This window comes from Equus przewalskii, chromosome 13 (assembly GCF_037783145.1).
Source record: "Equus przewalskii isolate Varuska chromosome 13, EquPr2, whole genome shotgun sequence".
Taxonomy (NCBI): Eukaryota; Metazoa; Chordata; class Mammalia; order Perissodactyla; family Equidae; genus Equus; species Equus przewalskii.
This window is the reverse complement of record NC_091843.1, coordinates 23,855,134-23,873,823: the sequence shown is the minus strand read 5'-3', so window position 1 is coordinate 23,873,823 and position 18,690 is coordinate 23,855,134. Positions and strand designations below refer to the sequence as shown.

Sequence of the window (18,690 nt, the reverse complement as noted above, 5' to 3'; positions counted from 1 at the left end):
GCCAGGAGGAAAGCATTACAAATTGCCTATTTATGGAGTTTCATATTCAGTCAAATATTGAGGCTGTGCTAGGTTATAGAGAAGTATAAAGAAATCTAAAATCCCTTAATGACTTAATAACATAGTGATAACAGTGTGAAAAGAGCAGAACAAAGAGTGGTACTCTTGGGGAAAGAAGAAGAGTTCAGAGAAATGAGAAGTGAGGGTGGGATGCAGCAGCCAAGCAGGCTTCTTGGAGGAGGTGGCACTCGAAGCTGGACTTGTGATCACTCAACACGAAGTGCATGCCCGGCTTCAGAGGCTCTGCTTAATCTAGTCTTTGCCTCCCTCTCCAGATTCATCCTATGCTGCCAATGACCTTGAACACATAAAGCCTTTTCCTACCTCAGAACCTTCATCTTTCTTGTCTCCTTTGTCTAGAACGTTGTTCCTCTGGATTCCTCACACATCTAGATCCTTCTCAACTTTCAGTTCTCAGCTTAAACATCACCCTCTCAGAGAGACTTTCCCTCACTTCCCCATCTATCTTGGTACCTTCCTTCCCTCTTCCAGACTCCTTGCCACCCACCAAGTTAGTGATGAAAGAATAACAATACTTAATGGGTGGCAAGAGGAGGGATGACTATTAACACCATTTTACAGATGAGTGAGCTGAAACTCAGAGAAACTACGCCACTTTCCCAAGGTCCCACAGCCAGAAAAAGAAGAAGTTGGGGTTTGAACCCAGGTTGGATGATCCCACAGTCCATAATTTTAACCAACATGTTCTAGGTTTTCTGCATATTATAAATATTACAGGTATTCATTTAGAAAATCAGAAAATAGAAGTAAGAATGTGGAAAAGAAAGAGATCCCGTGATCCAGCCACTTAGATGAGTCCTGTAATATCCTTTCGTTTACACACTTCCAGACACTTATCTCTGCCAAAGTGGAGTTCTCAAAGGGGGCCAGATAGTATAGTCTGTTTTATAATCCACTTTTTTCACTTAACAGCATGCTGAAAATTTCCTTCCATGTTATCTTTCATTTCTGAGTAGTAGTAGCAGCCTCTACCAAGTATCTCCTCGGTCCAGGTACCCTGCTCAGCACATGACAGCTCATCCTCACAACAGCGCTTTTAGGTTGTTCCTGTCATTATACCCATTCCACAGGCAGATGAAACTGAGGCTCAGAGATGTGAAATAACTTGCCGCAAATCACGCAGTTAATAAATTGCAGGGACAGGAGTAGGAGGTCCCTAAAGCTGCGAACTCCTACTTAAGAATTCTCTTCACCGTCTCAGAAAGAGCTGAGTGTCCCTTTGATGAAAAGATTCTGGGGTTTGGGGGTGGGGAGAGGAAGAGAGATTGTTCCTTGCTTCTGGGGCTGCCCTTCTAGCCTGGTTGGGGGTATGTGGGAAGGAGGAGCTGAGCATGCAGGGAATTGGGTAGGGTGAAAAAATACCTGGCAAAGGGAGGATTTTCAATTGGTTATTTTAGGTAAAATAGCTCCTTTTAATACGTGCCTTTCGCTAGAGCTAACGAAACATTAATTAAAGCAGAATCACGCATTATTTTATCTCCCATTTGCTGATGAGTCTGGGTCTATTTTTAAAAAGCCCACAACATCACACATTTAAGTGTGCTGCCAACTCTAAGGACTTCAAATGCCAGATATGTTGGACCACAGATGACAACCCAGGCCCACACCTGGCCCACTGAGGCAGGGACCAAGGCCCCTGGAGCCCATCTCACTTCTGAACCAGCTGGTGGATCAGCAAATAGTAGGAACTTTAGAGAGGGCTCTGGATACAGGAAAACCATATGTTTTGGTATTATGGGCTGGCCAGCAGGCAGCTAGCTATAAAAAGAGAATGGCTTCTTCTAAGAACTGAAACCCAAGAATATACGTGGAAGAAGTCCCATTTTTAACACCAGTATGGTGCTAAATATTCCTTTGTGTCTAGGATCTGTGGGTAAATGGTGCTTAGGACCTGAGAAGGTAAACCTTGAGAGATGAGGGTGGTGGCCCTGGTCCAAGCTGGACCCACTTTCAGCACAATAAAATCACACCATTGGAATTCGATGGATCTGGCTTCACATTCAAGCTCCATCACTTGCTTTGTGACTTTAATTAAGTTTATCTCTCTGAACCTCAGTTTCCTCATTTATCAAAAGGGGATATGCCTACCTGGCCAGAAGAGAGCGATGGAGGTTAGAAAAATGGATATCAAGTATCTTCTGCAGTATCCAGCTCAAAGTAGGTAGTCAGAGAATGGTAGCTGCTGGGTGGTTAATACGTTTTGGCGAAGTAAAGTTCTTGCTCGTTCACATTCTTGTCCCACCTCCACACCATAACACAGGCTGTTCCTGCTCCAGAAAATGCCTTTCTTCCTTTCGATTTCAGAAAATGCTCAAAGCCTGCCCGCCTTGCCTATTCCAATTAAATAGCCCCTCTTCTATGCCACCTTTCCAGCTTCTTCCCAGCTGGAGTGGCTTTTCCCATCTCTGCAGTTCCTCAGCACTTAATCAGTGATTCCCCTTTCTGTTCGTCCCAGCCCAGTTAGCACAGTTGCTTCTGTGTGGGTCACAGTCATTCTATTAAGTTGATTTCCTTGAGAATAAACTTCTTAGATATTTCCCATCAGGCTTGGTACATAGTCGGTCCTCATTAAACATTGTGTCATCATTCATTTATTCAGTAGTTCATTGAGTACCTACTATGTGCTAGGCACTCTGTGAGGTGCCAGGGATATAATAGTGAATGGCACAGATAAGACTTCTGCCCTTGCTGAACTTGCATTTTAGTGGAGGGAGACAGGTAATAAATGAATAAACCAATCAATCAATAAATATACAATTATGTAAAGATGACTTTGAACTTTGATAAGTGCCATGAAGAAAAGGAAACAAGGCAAGATGAGAGACATATAGGTAGGACAGACATTTCTTAGAGTGGTGTATGTGAAGAGGTGACATTTGAGCATAAACTGAAGGGTAGCAGGAGGCAGATTTGGGACAATTTCAGGGAGGTGAGTTCCAGGCAGAGGGAACAACAGTTGCAAATGTTCTGAGGTGAGAAAGAATTTGGTGTGTCCTGGGAACTGCAAGAAGGCCAATGAGGCTGGAGCAGAGCCATAGCAGGAAAGATGGTACATGAGATGAGAGGTGGGCCAGATCAGGTTGACCTTCATAGGGCATTTGGAATTTATTTTCTAAATATGACAGATTTTAAGTGGGGTGTGGAACAGCATGATCCTTTTTACAGTTTAAAAAGATGCCTCTGGCTATTGTGAAGACATGGGTTGTACAAGGACAAGAGAAGAAGCAAGGAAATGTGATGCTAATATCTAATATCTAGGCTGTTATCTGGGACCATGGGAGATGATGGGGTTTGATCGACTGGAGGTGAGGGTGAGGGAAAGACACAAGTCAGAAATATCTACCTGGTGTTTGCTTCGAACAGCAGGGCGGACAGTGCTGCCATGTCCTGAGATGAGGAGGGTGGAGAAGAATAAGTAAGTTACATTAGGAGAGGGACTGGAGATTTAGATTTTGGAGTTATCAGCATCTATATATAAAGGTCGTAGGACTGGAGGAGATCATCTATGGCAAGATTGTAGACAGGGATGGGAAGAGGGCTAAGGCCTGAGTCCTGGGCACAACAAGAGCTTGAGATTAAGCAGAAAGGAAGAACCAGCAAAGGAGACTAAGAAGGACCAAACTGCAGGGTAGGAGGAGGCTGAGGAGAGTGTGGGGCCTAGAGACCAAGAGGAGTGTTTCCAGGAGAAATCATCATCATCATCAACATCATCACCACAGGTGACATCTTGAGTCCTGCTATGCCTGTGCTAAGTACAAGACGTGACGGGCTCATTGAATTCTCAAAATTAATGAGATGGAATTCATTATCTCCATTTTCAGATGTGGAAACCAAGACTTAGAGAGTAAACCAAAGAACTAGTAAATTTAAAAAATGAATAAATTGGTCTACATCCATTCTTTTGCAAACTGTGCCAACACTACACTCCCATAGCCTATCTAAATGGAAAAACAACCCCTCTTTAACACAAAGCTCTGCAAGTTCTGGAAGAGCACACTAGCTTACCGAGCACTGGGCTTTCCTTAGAGCTGGTTGTCTGACCCCCAGCTCCCCACTCATGGGACTCAGCACAGGAATCCAGCTCCCCCTTCACCCCAGCCCTGTGCTGCAGTGCTGGAACACAGTGACCAGCAGCTGAGGCAATTAGAATGAATCACTCCAGCTCTGCCAGGGAAGTGCTGAGTGATTTGCAGCTGGTGACAAATGAGATGATTTGCTACCCAGACACAGCATCTTGGATCAAGTGGCCTCATCAGTGGAATTGTTGCATTTGGCCAGAGCTGTGTACCCTGGTCTAGGAACCTCAATGCCCAGTACCAAGTGAGCCTTTCTCTGAACAGAGCTCAGCTCAGTAATTAGTCAAGATGAACTTTTTTTTCACAGCAATTTAGAGGCAGGCCATCTGAGCCTCTGCCTTCACACCCCTGTTTCCATTACTTCTTAAAAATAGCCATTTGAAGCAGATGACAAAAAGAAATAAGTTGAGCTCGGTGACCTCTTGAGCACAGCTGAATAAAGGCACACAGGAGGTATTCCTTCTGTCCCTTCCTCTTGGGGATGACAGGACACACTTTTGAAGTAAAGAAGAATGTTCACATCCAACTCCTTGTCAGAGGTGTCCTGGAGAGGAGGTTGAAGGGATCAAAAGTTGATTGCTATTTAATAACTTTCCACTCCCTACACCAGCCCCAAGTATCCGCCTGCCTGAAGGCCCCTGTCCATGGTACCCGCTCCCCAGTCTGCAGCCAGATCATTGCTCCTCATACTGTCTGCCTACCTCCATCCTGAAAGGCTTACTCTGTGCCAGGCATTGTGCTACATGCTTCATTTGTATTTTCTTTTTTAATTCTGAATAATACTTTTAAGATGAGTACTACTATTATTTAGTTTTTTAAAGAAAGAAGCACAAAGAGATTTGGTGACTTGTCTAAAGTCGTACAGCCAATAAGTAATGAGGCAGGTTCCATTCTGTTTTGGCAGACCCCTGAGCCCATTTTCTTGACCATGCCCTCTACTTTCTCCCTGAGGAGAGCACAAAAGTAATTGTCAAATGAATCACTGCAATATCTTATCTGGCGTTTGTGTGGAGGTGTTAATAATGGGGCAGATGATAAAAAAAAAAATTCTTGACTACTGTTGCATGTTAACTTAGATCAAAGGTCTCTGAGATTCACAGTAGGACTGAGAGAAGGAGTCAGAAAACTATGGCTCACAGGCCAAATCCAGCCTTCCCTCTGTTTTGTAATTAAAGTTTTATTGGAACACAGCCACGTGCATGTGTTTACGTGTCGTCTATGGCTGCTCTCACACTACAACAACAGAGACAGGAGTACAACAGAGACTGTAAGGCCGACAAAGCCTAAAATATTTATTACCTGGTCTTTTACAGAAAAAGAAAAGACCAACCCCTAGTCTAAAGAAACAAATCCAAGCTATGAGATTAGAAATACACATTTAAAGGTCTGCAGTGAATCCTAACCCATGACCAGGACAGGAAATGCTGAACTGTCAGAACCCAGAGAATGGTCCAATCAGATCCTTATCATCTTCCTTTAGCATCCAGATATGCATTTAACGATACATTGAGAGTGTTGTTAAACAAAAGCAAAAACATTGTTTGTAAGAAGAGACAGCTTGTAGCACACATCTAACTCCCAAGACCATGTCAGAATCCATTCACCTAAGAGGCAGGAACTGTCATCTAAGCATTCTCCTCTCCCTCAGTCCCTGCTCCCGTGGATCACCAAATCCTATCACTGTCGTCTCTTCATCCTTCAGTCAGCCTGCCCCTCCCAATTTCTGTGGGCTCTGTTTCAGTTCAACCCATCATCATCCTCGTTTATCAATAAATACCGTAAATAATAGTCATGGTAGCATCTTAAATAATTACAGCAGCATTGTTAGAACTGTAATAGGAGAATGATCATGGTTATGATGGGAAAACAGAAGGGGCTGCTCAGTGCTCTTCTGGCAAAGGTTGGGAAGTTTACAGAGGAAATGATACCCCGCTAACCCCCTCCTTTTGACCTCTATCTACAGTGCCTTCCCCAACTCCCACACCTAGTCTGCTTGGCACTTTCCTATTCATGCTTCAAAACCAAGCCTAAGTTTCTCCTCCTCTGGTAACTTTCCCTGACCTTTGCCAGCAGGGTAATTGGAAGCCTTTCTACATTCCCTTTCTTACTTGTCACGTAATTAAGATAGTACTATAATAACTGTTTACGATATTTATATAAGATGGTGTTGATGGCTTTACTGAGTGCTTACTATGCTCCAGATGCAGTGCTAAGCACTTTACAGAGAATCAAGGTATCTGACCTGAAAGCCTATGTTTTAATCACTAGGCTACATTGCCCTCCCATCTACTTCACGGAAGGGAGAGACCATGGTGTATTCACTTTTATCTCCCCAGTGACCAACAGTGCCTGTTATACAAGCAATGCTTGTAAAATGAATGGATGATGGTATGGTACACATGATTCTAAAGATTCCCATCTCTTGGTCATTCAAACACTAACCTAGGTACTGCTGTCAAGAGATTTTACAGATTTAATTGAAGTCTCAAATCAGCTGACTTTAAGATATAGAGATTATACAGGTGGACCTGACCCAATCAGATGAGCCCTTTAAAAGTAGAGTTTTCTCCAGCTAGTGGAAGTTAGATAGATTCAAAGAATGAGAGGGATTTGCCCCCTATTGCTGGCTTGAAGATGGAGGGGGCACGTGGTGAGGAATGCAGACGACCTCTAGAAGATGAGAGCAGCCCCTGGCTGACAGCCAACAAGGAAATAATGACCTGGGCCCCACAACCACAAGGAGATGAATTCTGCAAACAAACAGTAAGCTTGAAAGAGAACTCTGCGCTCCTGATGAGAACCATAGCCCCAGCCAACACCCTGATTTCAGCCCGGTGAGCCCCTGCATGGAGAATCTAGATACCATAACCCAGACTTCTGCCCTCCAGAACTATGAGATGATAAATGAGTGTTGTTGGAAGCTGCTACGTTTGTGGTGGTTTATTCTGTGGCAACAGAAAACAAATACAAACAGCTTTCCAATTCTGTGGAGGTGGGGGTCAGACTGCTATCTGTGGATCCCAAAAGGTTCACTGAGCTTTACAAGAAGTGAGTGTTGGCTGTGATCCAGCATCATGGAGGCATCATGGATTGAGGGAGTCCATGCCCATCTACAAATGAATCAGCATTTGGTGAGGAAGGTAACGTTCTGGAGTGGATAGAATGCTGGACAGAAAACATGAAATCCTGGTTCCTAGTCCCAGCTCTGTCATTGCCTCACCGTGTGACCCTGGGCAAGTCACTTTCCATCTCTTAACTGCAGTTCTTTCATCTGCAGGATGGGGATATTCATCCCTCTTCCATCCACCTCACAGGGCTATTAATGAAGATCAAGTAAAATAGAGCTTCCAACAAGCCATGCAAGTCGTGGCCAATTCTGGAGGGAGATAAGGGATTCCTCAGTCACCTAGGGAGTTTTGGGAAGAGCTATGCCATGTTACAAGACTAATAAAATTCAGGTGACTAGGCAGACCTCCAAGGGCTTCAGATCATAGCTGTTCCTTCCCTACTAAGAAAAGTGCTGCTTTGCCCTGTGGCTCCCTGGGAGAATAATCATCATCATAAAAATAATGTCTGAGGGCCAGCTCCATGACGTAGTTGTTAAGTTCAGCACACTCTGCTCCAGCAGCCTAGGTTCACAGGTTCAGATCCCAGGTGTGGACCTACACCACTCATCAGCCATGCTGTGGTGGTGACCCACATACAAAATAGAGGAAGATTGGCTCAGATGTTAGCTCAGGGCTGATCTTCTTCAAGCAAAAAAAAAAAAAAAAGGAAGATTGGCAACAAATGTTAGCTCAGGGTGAATCTTCCTCAGCAAAAAATAATAATAATCATGACAATAATGTCTCATTTCAACAATACTTTTCAAAATGCTTTCCTCTACCATTTTAATTCCAACAGCTTGTATCAGTTAAAGGAAAAGAATGGACTAACAGTCTTACTGGTTCTGAAAGTTTTTATTTCTCACCCTGAAGTAGGGTTAGTCTCACCTGTTATACAGAGGAAGAAGACAGACCCAGCAGGGCAGGCAACTTGCCAAGGTTATGGGGCTGGTCAGTGAAAGAGCAAAGGCTCTCATTCCCAATCTTGGCCTCTAATAAATGATCCCCAACTTGGGATACTAGGTCTCTCAGTTCAGTAATGTTGGAAAAGGAGGTAGCCATCCTGAACACTGGGTTTGAGGCCGTGACACCAGACATCCTGGGCCATTAGCAGGTTTGTGTCCTCCTGGCCCTCACCCGGAAGACTATTCCTGATCTCTAGAATCCAATGTGAGTACAACTGCCAGGGTATGAGAGAGGCGGCACTCATGCACTCACTTGTTAGTGAAGCCCACTGTGTGCTAGGTGCTGGAGTTACAACAGGGTACAAAGGAACTATGAGGTTCTTCACTGCCCAATGGAAGCCATGCATCCTGGTCTACCTATGAGTTCAAATCACAGAATCTCGGAGATGAGAAGAATGTGAGGGGAAGCAGTTGGTCTCTGGCCCCACACGATGCTTGACCCCTCCTCTTTCTTGCTCATGTACCCAGTACTTGGTACCATGGAGGAAGAGTAGGCACCAAGCACAACATCTCTGTAAATGGTCCACCACGTGAGCATCTTCAGAAATGGGGACACTCACTCTCACCCCACTGTTACAGTACCACGCTCAGCAAAAATATCTCCTTCAGGGGCCAGCCCAGTGGCACAGTGGCTAAGTTCATGTGCTCTGCTTCAGCGGCCTGGGGTTCACGGGTTCAGATCCCAGGCACAGACCTACACACCACTCATCAAGCCATGCTGTGGCAGCATCCTATATACAAAATAGAGTAAGACTGGCACAGATGTTAGCTCAGGGACAATCTTCTTCAAGCAAAAAGAGGAAGATTGTCAACAGATGTTAGCTCAGGGCCAGTCTTCCTCAACAACAACAACAACAAAAATCTTCTTCATATTTATTTAGTGTTTATTTCCTGGAATTTCTGCCAATGTTACTAAATTAGGTCACATGGTACAAGACTTACATCAACCCTTCAGTGAACACGTCTCTCTAAGTCTTTTCTTCTGGTAAAATGTCCCCTCTTCCTGCAGCTGTTTTTCATGTGACATGGCTTTGCTCCACTCTCTGGGTCTCATTCCTTTGAAGGCGTCTCCTCTTGTCTCCCTCATCATGTGAAGCATCTAGGAATATTATTTTCTGTAGAGCGAGCAATAGCAAGTATTTGTTGGATTTCCTGGAGTGAACACTGTCTGCCTGGAGTGAGAAGGAAATCTCCAAGAAACAAACCAAAGCGGAGTGCACAGGAACGAGGGGATAACACAGAGAGGGTTGACCAGGGTTTTGAAAGCAGTGTGGAATAACCAAGCAAGCCAGCAGGCCTGGCTATTGCTCCTGAGTCAGAATGAATGGGAATTCTTGACTTTCTTTATCTGTAGAACTCATGGGTTGAATTGGTGATTTCTCTGGTTAAATATTAAGTTTTGATTAAGCACTGTCACCTATTGAAGGCTTTGAGCTTGAGGCTGGCAGAGCATGCATTAGAAAGGACCAAGTACCCATCAACAGATGAATGGATAAAGGTATGGTGTGTGTGTGTATATATATATATATATATATATATATATATATATATACCACACATATATACAATATACATATATATGCAATGGAATACTACTTAGCCATAAAAAGATGAAATCTTGCCATTTGCAACAACATGGATAGACCGTGAGGATATTATGCGGAGTGAGATAAGTCAGACAGAGAAAGACAAATGCTATATGATTTTACTCATATGTGGAAGATAAACAAACACATAGATAAGGAGAACGATTAGTAGTTACCAGAGGGGAAGGGGCGACGGGAAGGGTGAAAGGGGTAAAGGGGCACATATGTATGGTGACAGATAAAAACTGGACTTTTGATGATGCAGTCTATACAGAAACTAAAATATGGTGATGTACACCTGAAATTTACACAATGTTGTAAGCCAATATGACCCCAATAAAATGATTTTTTTTCAAAGCTCTAAAAAAAGAAAGAAAGGACTTAAAGGTACAGTAGCTTCAGGATGACACTTTCATAATAAAGCAGGATGAACAGAAAAATGGAATGCAAATAATTTTATCACTGTATGATTCAGTATGATTTGATACCATGTTCTGTCTGCCACATCAAAACACCCCCATCTGACATGTAAATCATTTTGTAATATCTTTGGAATGTCCTGGACTTGCAAATCTCCTGGCCAAATCCAAAAGATTTCAGTGGAACTCTTGGCTGGTCAAGTTTCTCTTCATTATTTTGGGCATAAGAGAGGGGAATAGGACTCTAAGAAGATCAAGGATAAATTTCTCACCTCATGTGTGATTGTCATATTTGCTACTTTGATCCAGAACAAAATATCCTTTGTCTTTTATTTCAGCCAGATTCTCTTTCTCTGTGGGAGGGGAAGACAGTCCCTGTGCTCAGTGGCGATGTTCCCCAAGTGGCTGGAGTACTGTTGTTCTCATTTATGTCCAATATGTTCTCCCTTGCCTTCCTTCTAGTTCATCATTTTGGCGGCCTTTGCCAGCCAGACGGGCGGTAATGAGAAGGGAGTCTGAAAACATCCCTGGGCATGATCAAATGTGCGCATCACGTGTGTAAATTCATTTGTGTTCTTATATGTGTGCACAAACATTTGGTGTACTATATATGTAACTGCATGTAACAGGATGTTTATTATGTGTTTGTGATTTTGTGGGCATGTGTTGACATCTGTCTTTGTTGGCATGTGTCTTGATGTATATGTATGTGTGAAACTGAGTGTGAATATGTACCTACAGGGCTTTATCACTCCTGAAAGGCACTCCTGAAAGGCAGCAAACTCACAGGTCCTTATAAGGAACAAAATGCGGAGGAGAATCTGTCTGACATTTGAATTCTCACATCTTGCTGACAGAGGAGAAGGGTGCAATAGGGCTTGACAGCTCTGCTGACAGGACTCAGGCTGGCCCTCAGCCCCTCCACGTAGCCTTCTGTAATTGATGTCTGTGCTTCTGACATCTCTTCCCTTTGGCCTTCAGGTCCCTGTCTGGTCGCATTGTTGGTGGCGTCTGGTGGTTCTTCACCTTAATCATCATCTCCTCATACACAGCCAACCTGGCTGCCTTCCTGACCGTGGAGAGGATGGTGTCTCCCATCGAGAGTGCCGAGGACCTAGCGAAGCAGACGGAAATCGCTTACGGAACACTGGAAGCAGGATCCACTAAGGAGTTCTTCAGGGTAGGGATGGCCCTTGTCCCAAGGCAATTTCACAAAAGGGAACCACAACTGTCATTAAAATATCCTTCTCATGAAAGAGCATGAGATTACAGGCAGCCAGGGCAACTGCTTAACTGAGTGTAAGTCAGAGAAACTCAGAACATTTCTGAGCTTTCTACAGATCCCTGAAAATGTGCATTTCCATATTTATGAGACCTCAAAGCTCTTGCATTGAATTAGACCCCTTCCATATGGCAATCTGTGCCAAGTTCTCTGAGGACTGCAAAGGATATGACATAAAATTCCCTGCCTGCTCCTGCAAGGACCTTACAATCCAGTTAGTAACTGATTAGGAACAGCTTAGGGACAAAGTCCAGACCTGACGCCCTTATGTCCCCTCCTTGGAGACCTGATGCATAAAGAGATGGTATATGGGAAACAGTTACTAGAATAGATGGTCTATTAAACAGTGCCAGGAGAGAGAAAATGTGAAGTGGAAGTGGAGGTGGTGGAGATGTCTGTAACTGGAGGCAGTGAGTGAAGGCAGAGGAGCAGAGAGCACAGGAGCTGAAGCCTTAGGGTCAGCCAGACCTAGGGTCATAACCTGGCTCCGTCCTTTACTCGTTCTGTGGCACTTAGCCTCTTTGACACCATTCCCTCAACTATAAAATGAAGAGAATAATATCTATCCCCAAGAGTCATTATGAGATTAAAAGAGATGAGGCATCTAAAATACAAGGGAAACAAAGAGCAGTGAGCAGGGGCTCTACTTCCCTTCAGGCTTCATGGAGGTGCAGGCATTTCGGAACCATCCAGAAGGAGGGGTAGGGATTGTAGCCACAAAGGATAGACCTGTAAACATTTCTAGACATTATGCAACCAGGTCAGACCTGGGCAGGCTACTTACATTCTAGGCAAAGCAAACAACTTGAATAAATGCTCAGAAGCAAGAAAACCTGTAGTTGCCTGGACCTTAGACATGTCCATCCTGGGAGTTGAACAAACAGCACATGGAGCTACCATATATTGATCAAATAAAAATAATAAACAATTGCTACCCTTTACTTAGCATTCACTTTGAACTGAGTCCCACGCTAAGCACATCCTACATGAATTATCTCATTTAATCCTCTCATTAGAGGTGAGTTAAGGGTTTGTTGTCCCCATTTTATAGATGAAGCTCAGAAAGGTAAAAGTAATTGCCTAAGGTTCCACACTAATAAGTGGCAGAAGGAGAATAGAGAGCGAGGCTCTGCATTGCCTCAGGCAAGAGGGTGGGGATGCTATGTAGACCCACTGGTTCTCACTGCAAATTCATGGAGCAAACTCCAGGCCCTGAGTGAACCCACAGGATGATGTGCTCAGTTTCTTGATCATGGCCTCTGCACTCTGTAGGACAGACAGGAAGGGCATCAAAGTCTTAACCATGGTTAATCCACGTTCCAAGGCTAAAATCATCTATTTTTGACATACTGGAGCAGGAAGGCCTCTTAAGGTCCCCTGGTCTGAGTGTCATTTGAGAGAGAGATATGACTTGTTTAAGCTTACCTAACCAGCTAGGAGAAAAACCACTCATAATCTCATTACAATTCTGACATTTTTAGCCTGCTGCCACAGTGCAAAGAAGATGCCTGATACTTGTCCATAAAGCCAATCCTATGTCCCAGCCCCTGCTCATGCTGTTGGGGAACCACCCAATTCACTTACCCATTATATACCTATGCACTCATCCCGCACGTATTAGTATGTCACAGTCCCCAAAGCACTTTCACATCCATGGTCTCATTTATGTTTCACCTGTGACCTAAGGCAGAACAGGGATTACAGTGTCTGCTTTGCAGATAAGAAACTGAGATGCAGGGAATTCATCATGCCAGTGTCAAGGGTGGGTACAAAATCTGGGCTTCCTCATTCCAACTCAAGTATTCTTGCCACGCTATCCTAAAGCGGTGATGTCATTAACTGAGAAATGTTTTTTTAAAGATTACTCAGGTCACCAGATGAGCCTATGGATGAGTTTAGTCTCACCTTCCCTTTAACAGTTGGGGAAACTGAGGCCCAGGGAAGAAAATGAATATACTCTAGCTAATTAAAGCCATAACTAATTAAGACTTCAAAGTTCTCTGTTAATAACTGTGTCACTTAACAGATTCTGTCTCTTGTCCACAGCACAAAGTTAGGAATCTAGAATCAAAGCAGTTCATGTTCTACAAGCTCTGCGTCCTGACCAGGCCTACTGCATTGGTGGCAAATAGGTTATAGTTCATATGCTAACTCTGACTGATCAGGAGTGGTTGCCTAGAGTTCTTTATTGAGAGGGATTCTGAGGTCATCTGGGCTCAGTATAAAAGAATTCCTTGGTTGATCTCAACATCTACCACATTTAGGAAAACTAGTACCAAGCCAGCCATGTATGTTTGGGGCATTCCTACCCTTCATTCCTACCCTATGAAGAATGGGCATAATTATTAGTAGTGATTGCACCTCTTATAGAACACTTCCTATGTGCCAGGCACTGGGTTATGCATTTTACCTCTGTTCTCAGATAATCTCCATGGCAACACTGTGCAGTGGGTACCATCATCATCACTGTCAAGACAGGAGCACTGAGGCTCAGAAAGTTCCCACAGCTAGTAAGATATAAAGCCTAAAATGAAGAAGGAAGCTGGTCACGGTGGAAATTAAGTGTGCAATCAGGAGACCAGGTTTTACTCCTGGCTCTGGCACTAACAAGCCACATGACATTGGACGAGTTCACTGCCACACTGTGAGCCTCAGTTTCTTTACATGTGAAAAGAGAGCACTACAAGACATGCCCCATGTGCCCGTCCATCTCTGTGACTCTAACCTTGAGAATTATCCCATCAGGACTTTGGTGGGTGGGAGGACAAGATCACATACCACCCCCATAAGGCGGAAGGGGGAAACAGTGAGACAGGAATTCTTCTACCCCAGTCTCTGAAAAATCTGGCTTCCAGTCCCCATGGCAGCCCAGAGCTTCTTGGCAGCCCCAACCCAGAGTCACTTAATCCTCCATCGACAGTTTAATTAAGATGTATGAAGGGCTGTGGGAGCTGTAGATGATAGGAGAGATCCAAGAACAAATACCTCAAGCATGTTTCCAATCTTCCCTGCCACTCAGGCTGCCGTCACATTCCTGGAGATTAGATTTTCCTGGGAGTCTGCGCCAAGCGACTGTGAGCACAGCCTTGGCATTTGGGGCACTGGGGTGAGGCTGAGAGGACATATTAATTTCTGCATACCATTGCCCAGAGGGCTTTTCAGCTCTGCCTGTCAGCAGCCCAGTTCCCTGCTGTGGCCATCTTGTCAGGTCAAATTGCATCTTGCAATTGCCCTGCTGCGTGTTTTGTTGGTTTTGTGCCCGAAAGATCATCTGCAAATATGGTCCCCCAGCTGAATTTTTACATTTCCCTGCTTCTTGTGAGAGAACATTCAATACGTTGTAGATGCTGTGATTGATTCTGGGTATATCTTCCCCTAACTTTGAAATCCTCCCTCCCTTTTCTCCTTTCTTTCTTCCTCTTTCTCATATTGACATTGTTGTTTGAATGATGTATCTTCATGTAAAGATCAGATATTTCAAGCTAGCATGGAACTTAAAGATTACCATTCCCAAATTCCTTATGGAACAATGAGGAAAGCTAGCAGCAAGACTAAGACTAGAACCCAGGGTTATTCCCAGATTGTAAACCAGACTGTGAAACAAATCCTCTACTCTATCCAGTTATAGACTATTAAGACTTAAGATTTAGTCTACCAAATGTCTCCCTGAAATTCTCAGTAACTATCTCCATTAATTTTCCTTTGAGACCTAGAATTTTCCTGGGCCCAAATATCTCTATAGACCAGTTGGCACAAGCAACAGCTTAATCGCGTTATTAATATTTTGCCAACACTTGATATTGATATCAAGAAAATAAACCTGATATTTGCTTACAAATAAAAATTATATATTGCATGTATAATGATAATTTTATACTAAATAAATCTGTAATCTATATACCAACTGTTAAATTATATAGGTCGCACGACTCTAGTAGAGATCATCTTTTAAAAAAAGAGTCCCTTATATGTGTTTAACACTTGTCCATTTACAAAGCATTTTCAAAAGCCAGATACCAGCATCCCTAAAATACACCTACCTGTTGGGGAAAGGACAGCCTTTAGGAAAAGCATCTTAGATGAGAGGGTTCATTTGTGGTCCTGGATCGTGGGCCCTAACTAGGAGCCTACTATGTGCAAGATTAGACTTTGTGAAGGACCCACAGAAGGAAAGATGTCCCCTACCATGAGGTAGCATCCACATACTTGAGACCTATGCACAAGCAGGTATGACTCAATCCTAGCAGCCTAAGCTGGCCATCCAGTGAGTACCCAGACGCTGTGTCCTAGAGGAATATTAGTCCTCACAACACTCTTTCTCAAAGTGAGCGCCACATAGGCCATACAGATCACAATCACCTGGGAACTTCAGAAGATTTATCCTAGGCTCCATCCCAGACCTGCTGAATCAGGACCTCTAGGTTTCAAGCAGGGGCATCTGCATATTTACAATCTCTGTACATGATTCTGGTACCCACAAGAGTTTGAGAACTATTGTCCTGGGAACTGAAGTGGTCTCAGGATACATAGGATTTGTTCTGGTCTGTGAAATGAGGAGCAGGATGTGGCTGAGAGAACCAGCCTATCAAATGGAGGAAACAGCCTAGGCAAAGTCAGGAAGGAAGAAAGAAAGGAAGGCCCAAAGTGAGTCCAGGAGGAAATGAGGAAAGCAGTTTGGCTAGATCTAGAAGCTTTTGAAATGCAAACAGGCAACAATATTAGGTCCCAAGTTATTAGCTTTATCAGACAACAATGTACATTCTGAGGGCAGGTCCTGCAATATGGGATGACACACATGCTCCAGAAATTCTGCAGTCTTGTGCTCCAGTAATGAAATCAGTTTCCATTAACAGTCAGCTCTCCACTTCTTCTGGACTGTATAAATATGGCCTTATTGAACAACAGATAGGTTTTTTAATGTCTTTAAAACCCAAACGCGGCCCCAGTTTCTTAACTCTCCCCATATTTAAGACAAATATAATTACCCCAGCAGTAATTAAAAGATTCTGAGCTATTCTGTTCATTCTGTATTTGCAAGATATTTGTACTTTGGAACCTACTGGTACTAATTAGAGCCTCTTATTTTGCAATCACTCATAATTTGTTTCTTCCTGAGCTAATCTTGCTCATGAATGTGTGATCAAGCTATACTCAGCTCTTCATTAGTGTGTGTGCCGACCTCAATTCCAAGCTCAGCCAGCACTTAATTCCAGCTTTGTTCCTGTCCCCTGCCAGAGGTCTAAAATCGCTGTGTTTGAGAAGATGTGGACATACATGAAGTCAGCGGAACCATCAGTTTTTGTGCGGACCACAGAGGAGGGGATGATTCGAGTGAGAAAATCCAAAGGCAAATATGCCTACCTTCTGGAGTCCACCATGAATGAGTACATTGAGCAGCGGAAACCCTGTGACACCATGAAGGTGGGAGGTAACTTGGACTCCAAAGGCTATGGCATTGCAACGCCCAAGGGGTCCGCCCTGAGGTAAGTAGCCAAGATTTGCTTCCTTGGTACTCCCTTTCCCCTCCCTATCTCAGGAATGAAGCTGCTGTGTCTGCCACATGGCTCCAGTGCCACAATGCGAGCTGTCAAGAGGGCTCTTCCTGGACACCTGTGGGCCTGGGAGATTCCAGCCACCCAAGATCTTCAACCCTGAGGTTGGAAATTGACCCGAGGGCCTCAGCTTGCTATGACTGTCACTGCCCATGTGTTCTTCCCCACACCTCGCCTGACCCCACCAAGTGTTGAACATCGATGAACATTGTGTTTCTGTTGTGTGATCTGTAACACACCATCCTTTAACAGACACCCACGCATCCAACCAGGCCATGATCAGTGTTCTCCAGCAACCTGGATTCTTTGGCAGAAGGTGGTTTGTAATGTTTATCTCAAAAGAAACATAAGCACATTGTCCAAATGAAAAATCAAGTAGTTTGAGTCGTGAGACTTTGGCTGTGGAAATCAAAATAACACTGAATGAATGGCAGCTTCTATTCTTTCCATACTGGTTTCTTTAGCAAGAAACAGGTAGTTCCATAAAGAAGCAAGGTGAACTTTGCTTTCCCATAAAGAAACTCTGGTATTATTCCAAACAGCTAAGGTAGAGCCAAGTAGACTTGGAGTCAAAAGACCTAGATTTAATTCTGGAATGTACTACTGACTGTCGTACAAAAGGTTAGACGTATCATCTCCTTGACCTTCAGTTTCCTCGTCTGTAAAGAGAGGATAATCATCCCAGCACTTCCTAGGTCCAAGGTGATTATGAGTTTAAATGAGATAATCTATGTAGAAGGTAATTGAAAATAGTACACTGTGAAGTCACCTGTGAGACATTATGTCTAACACAGAGGGATTAAATCATTTTAGGGAAGGGTAGGGTTCAAGGAAAAGAGAGAACTGTGTAAAAAGGTTGCAAAAGGATGAAGAGGGGTTCCTTCCCCATGTTGACATGACATCCAAGGCCACCTCTGCCTCCACTTCATTCATTCATTTCAGTAATATTGAGCCACACAATGTTCTAGGCACTAGGCTATGAGCTGGAGCTACAATTTTGAACAAGTCAGGTATAGTCCTTGTCCCCTAGAAGTACATTCTTGCAGGGAAGACAAACATTAAACAGATGATTATTGTTTAATGGTTCATGACAATTATGACAGATGCTATGATAGTCTATAAAAGGGCATTAGAGGACATCTGCTTCCAGCAATACGGCAGAACAAAATTCCCGCTATAAAACACCTAGATATAGGATAAAATACTTGGATACAGATAATAAAAAATAGCCTTTTAAATGCACGTTAGGAAATCTCTAGGCTAAAAAGGAAATCAAAACTGGGATAACAATCAGCATAAATTGATTATTCTGAGGCTGCCTTAAACAGTGCAAAGTTATAAAATATATGACAATTTACCTAAACAAGAATCAGAAGTACAATTAAAGACAGAAAAGTAATCAAAAACAGTTTTTAAAGAAAAAGACACTATCTTAACATATCAGACATATTTGGAAAAGTACCAATTAGAACATACAGAAGTAAAAAAAAGAAATACAGTCATTGATATAAAATCTCAATGGAAGGGTTAAACAGAAAATTAGACAAAGTTAAAGAAAAAATTAGTACACTTGGGGGGAAATCAGAGAAAATTCCCCAGACTATCACACAGAGAGATAAAAAGAT

At 43.3% G+C, this 18,690-nt stretch overlaps 1 protein-coding gene across 14 annotated transcripts in view; it reads left to right on the top strand.

Annotated features, from left to right (window-relative positions):
* The window catches only part of GRIA1 (glutamate ionotropic receptor AMPA type subunit 1), a 289,089-nt gene that overhangs the window by 232,521 nt on the left and 37,878 nt on the right, over positions 1 to 18,690 (top strand). For all 14 annotated transcript variants that reach the window (XM_008518178.2, XM_070569172.1, XM_008518177.2 and 11 more), the window contains exons 12-13: positions 11,213 to 11,411; positions 16,749 to 16,996. In XM_008518178.2, coding sequence (XP_008516400.1) covers positions 11,213 to 11,411; positions 16,749 to 16,996 — 447 coding nt within the window. The remainder of the gene's footprint in view (positions 1 to 11,212; positions 11,412 to 16,748; positions 16,997 to 18,690) is intronic.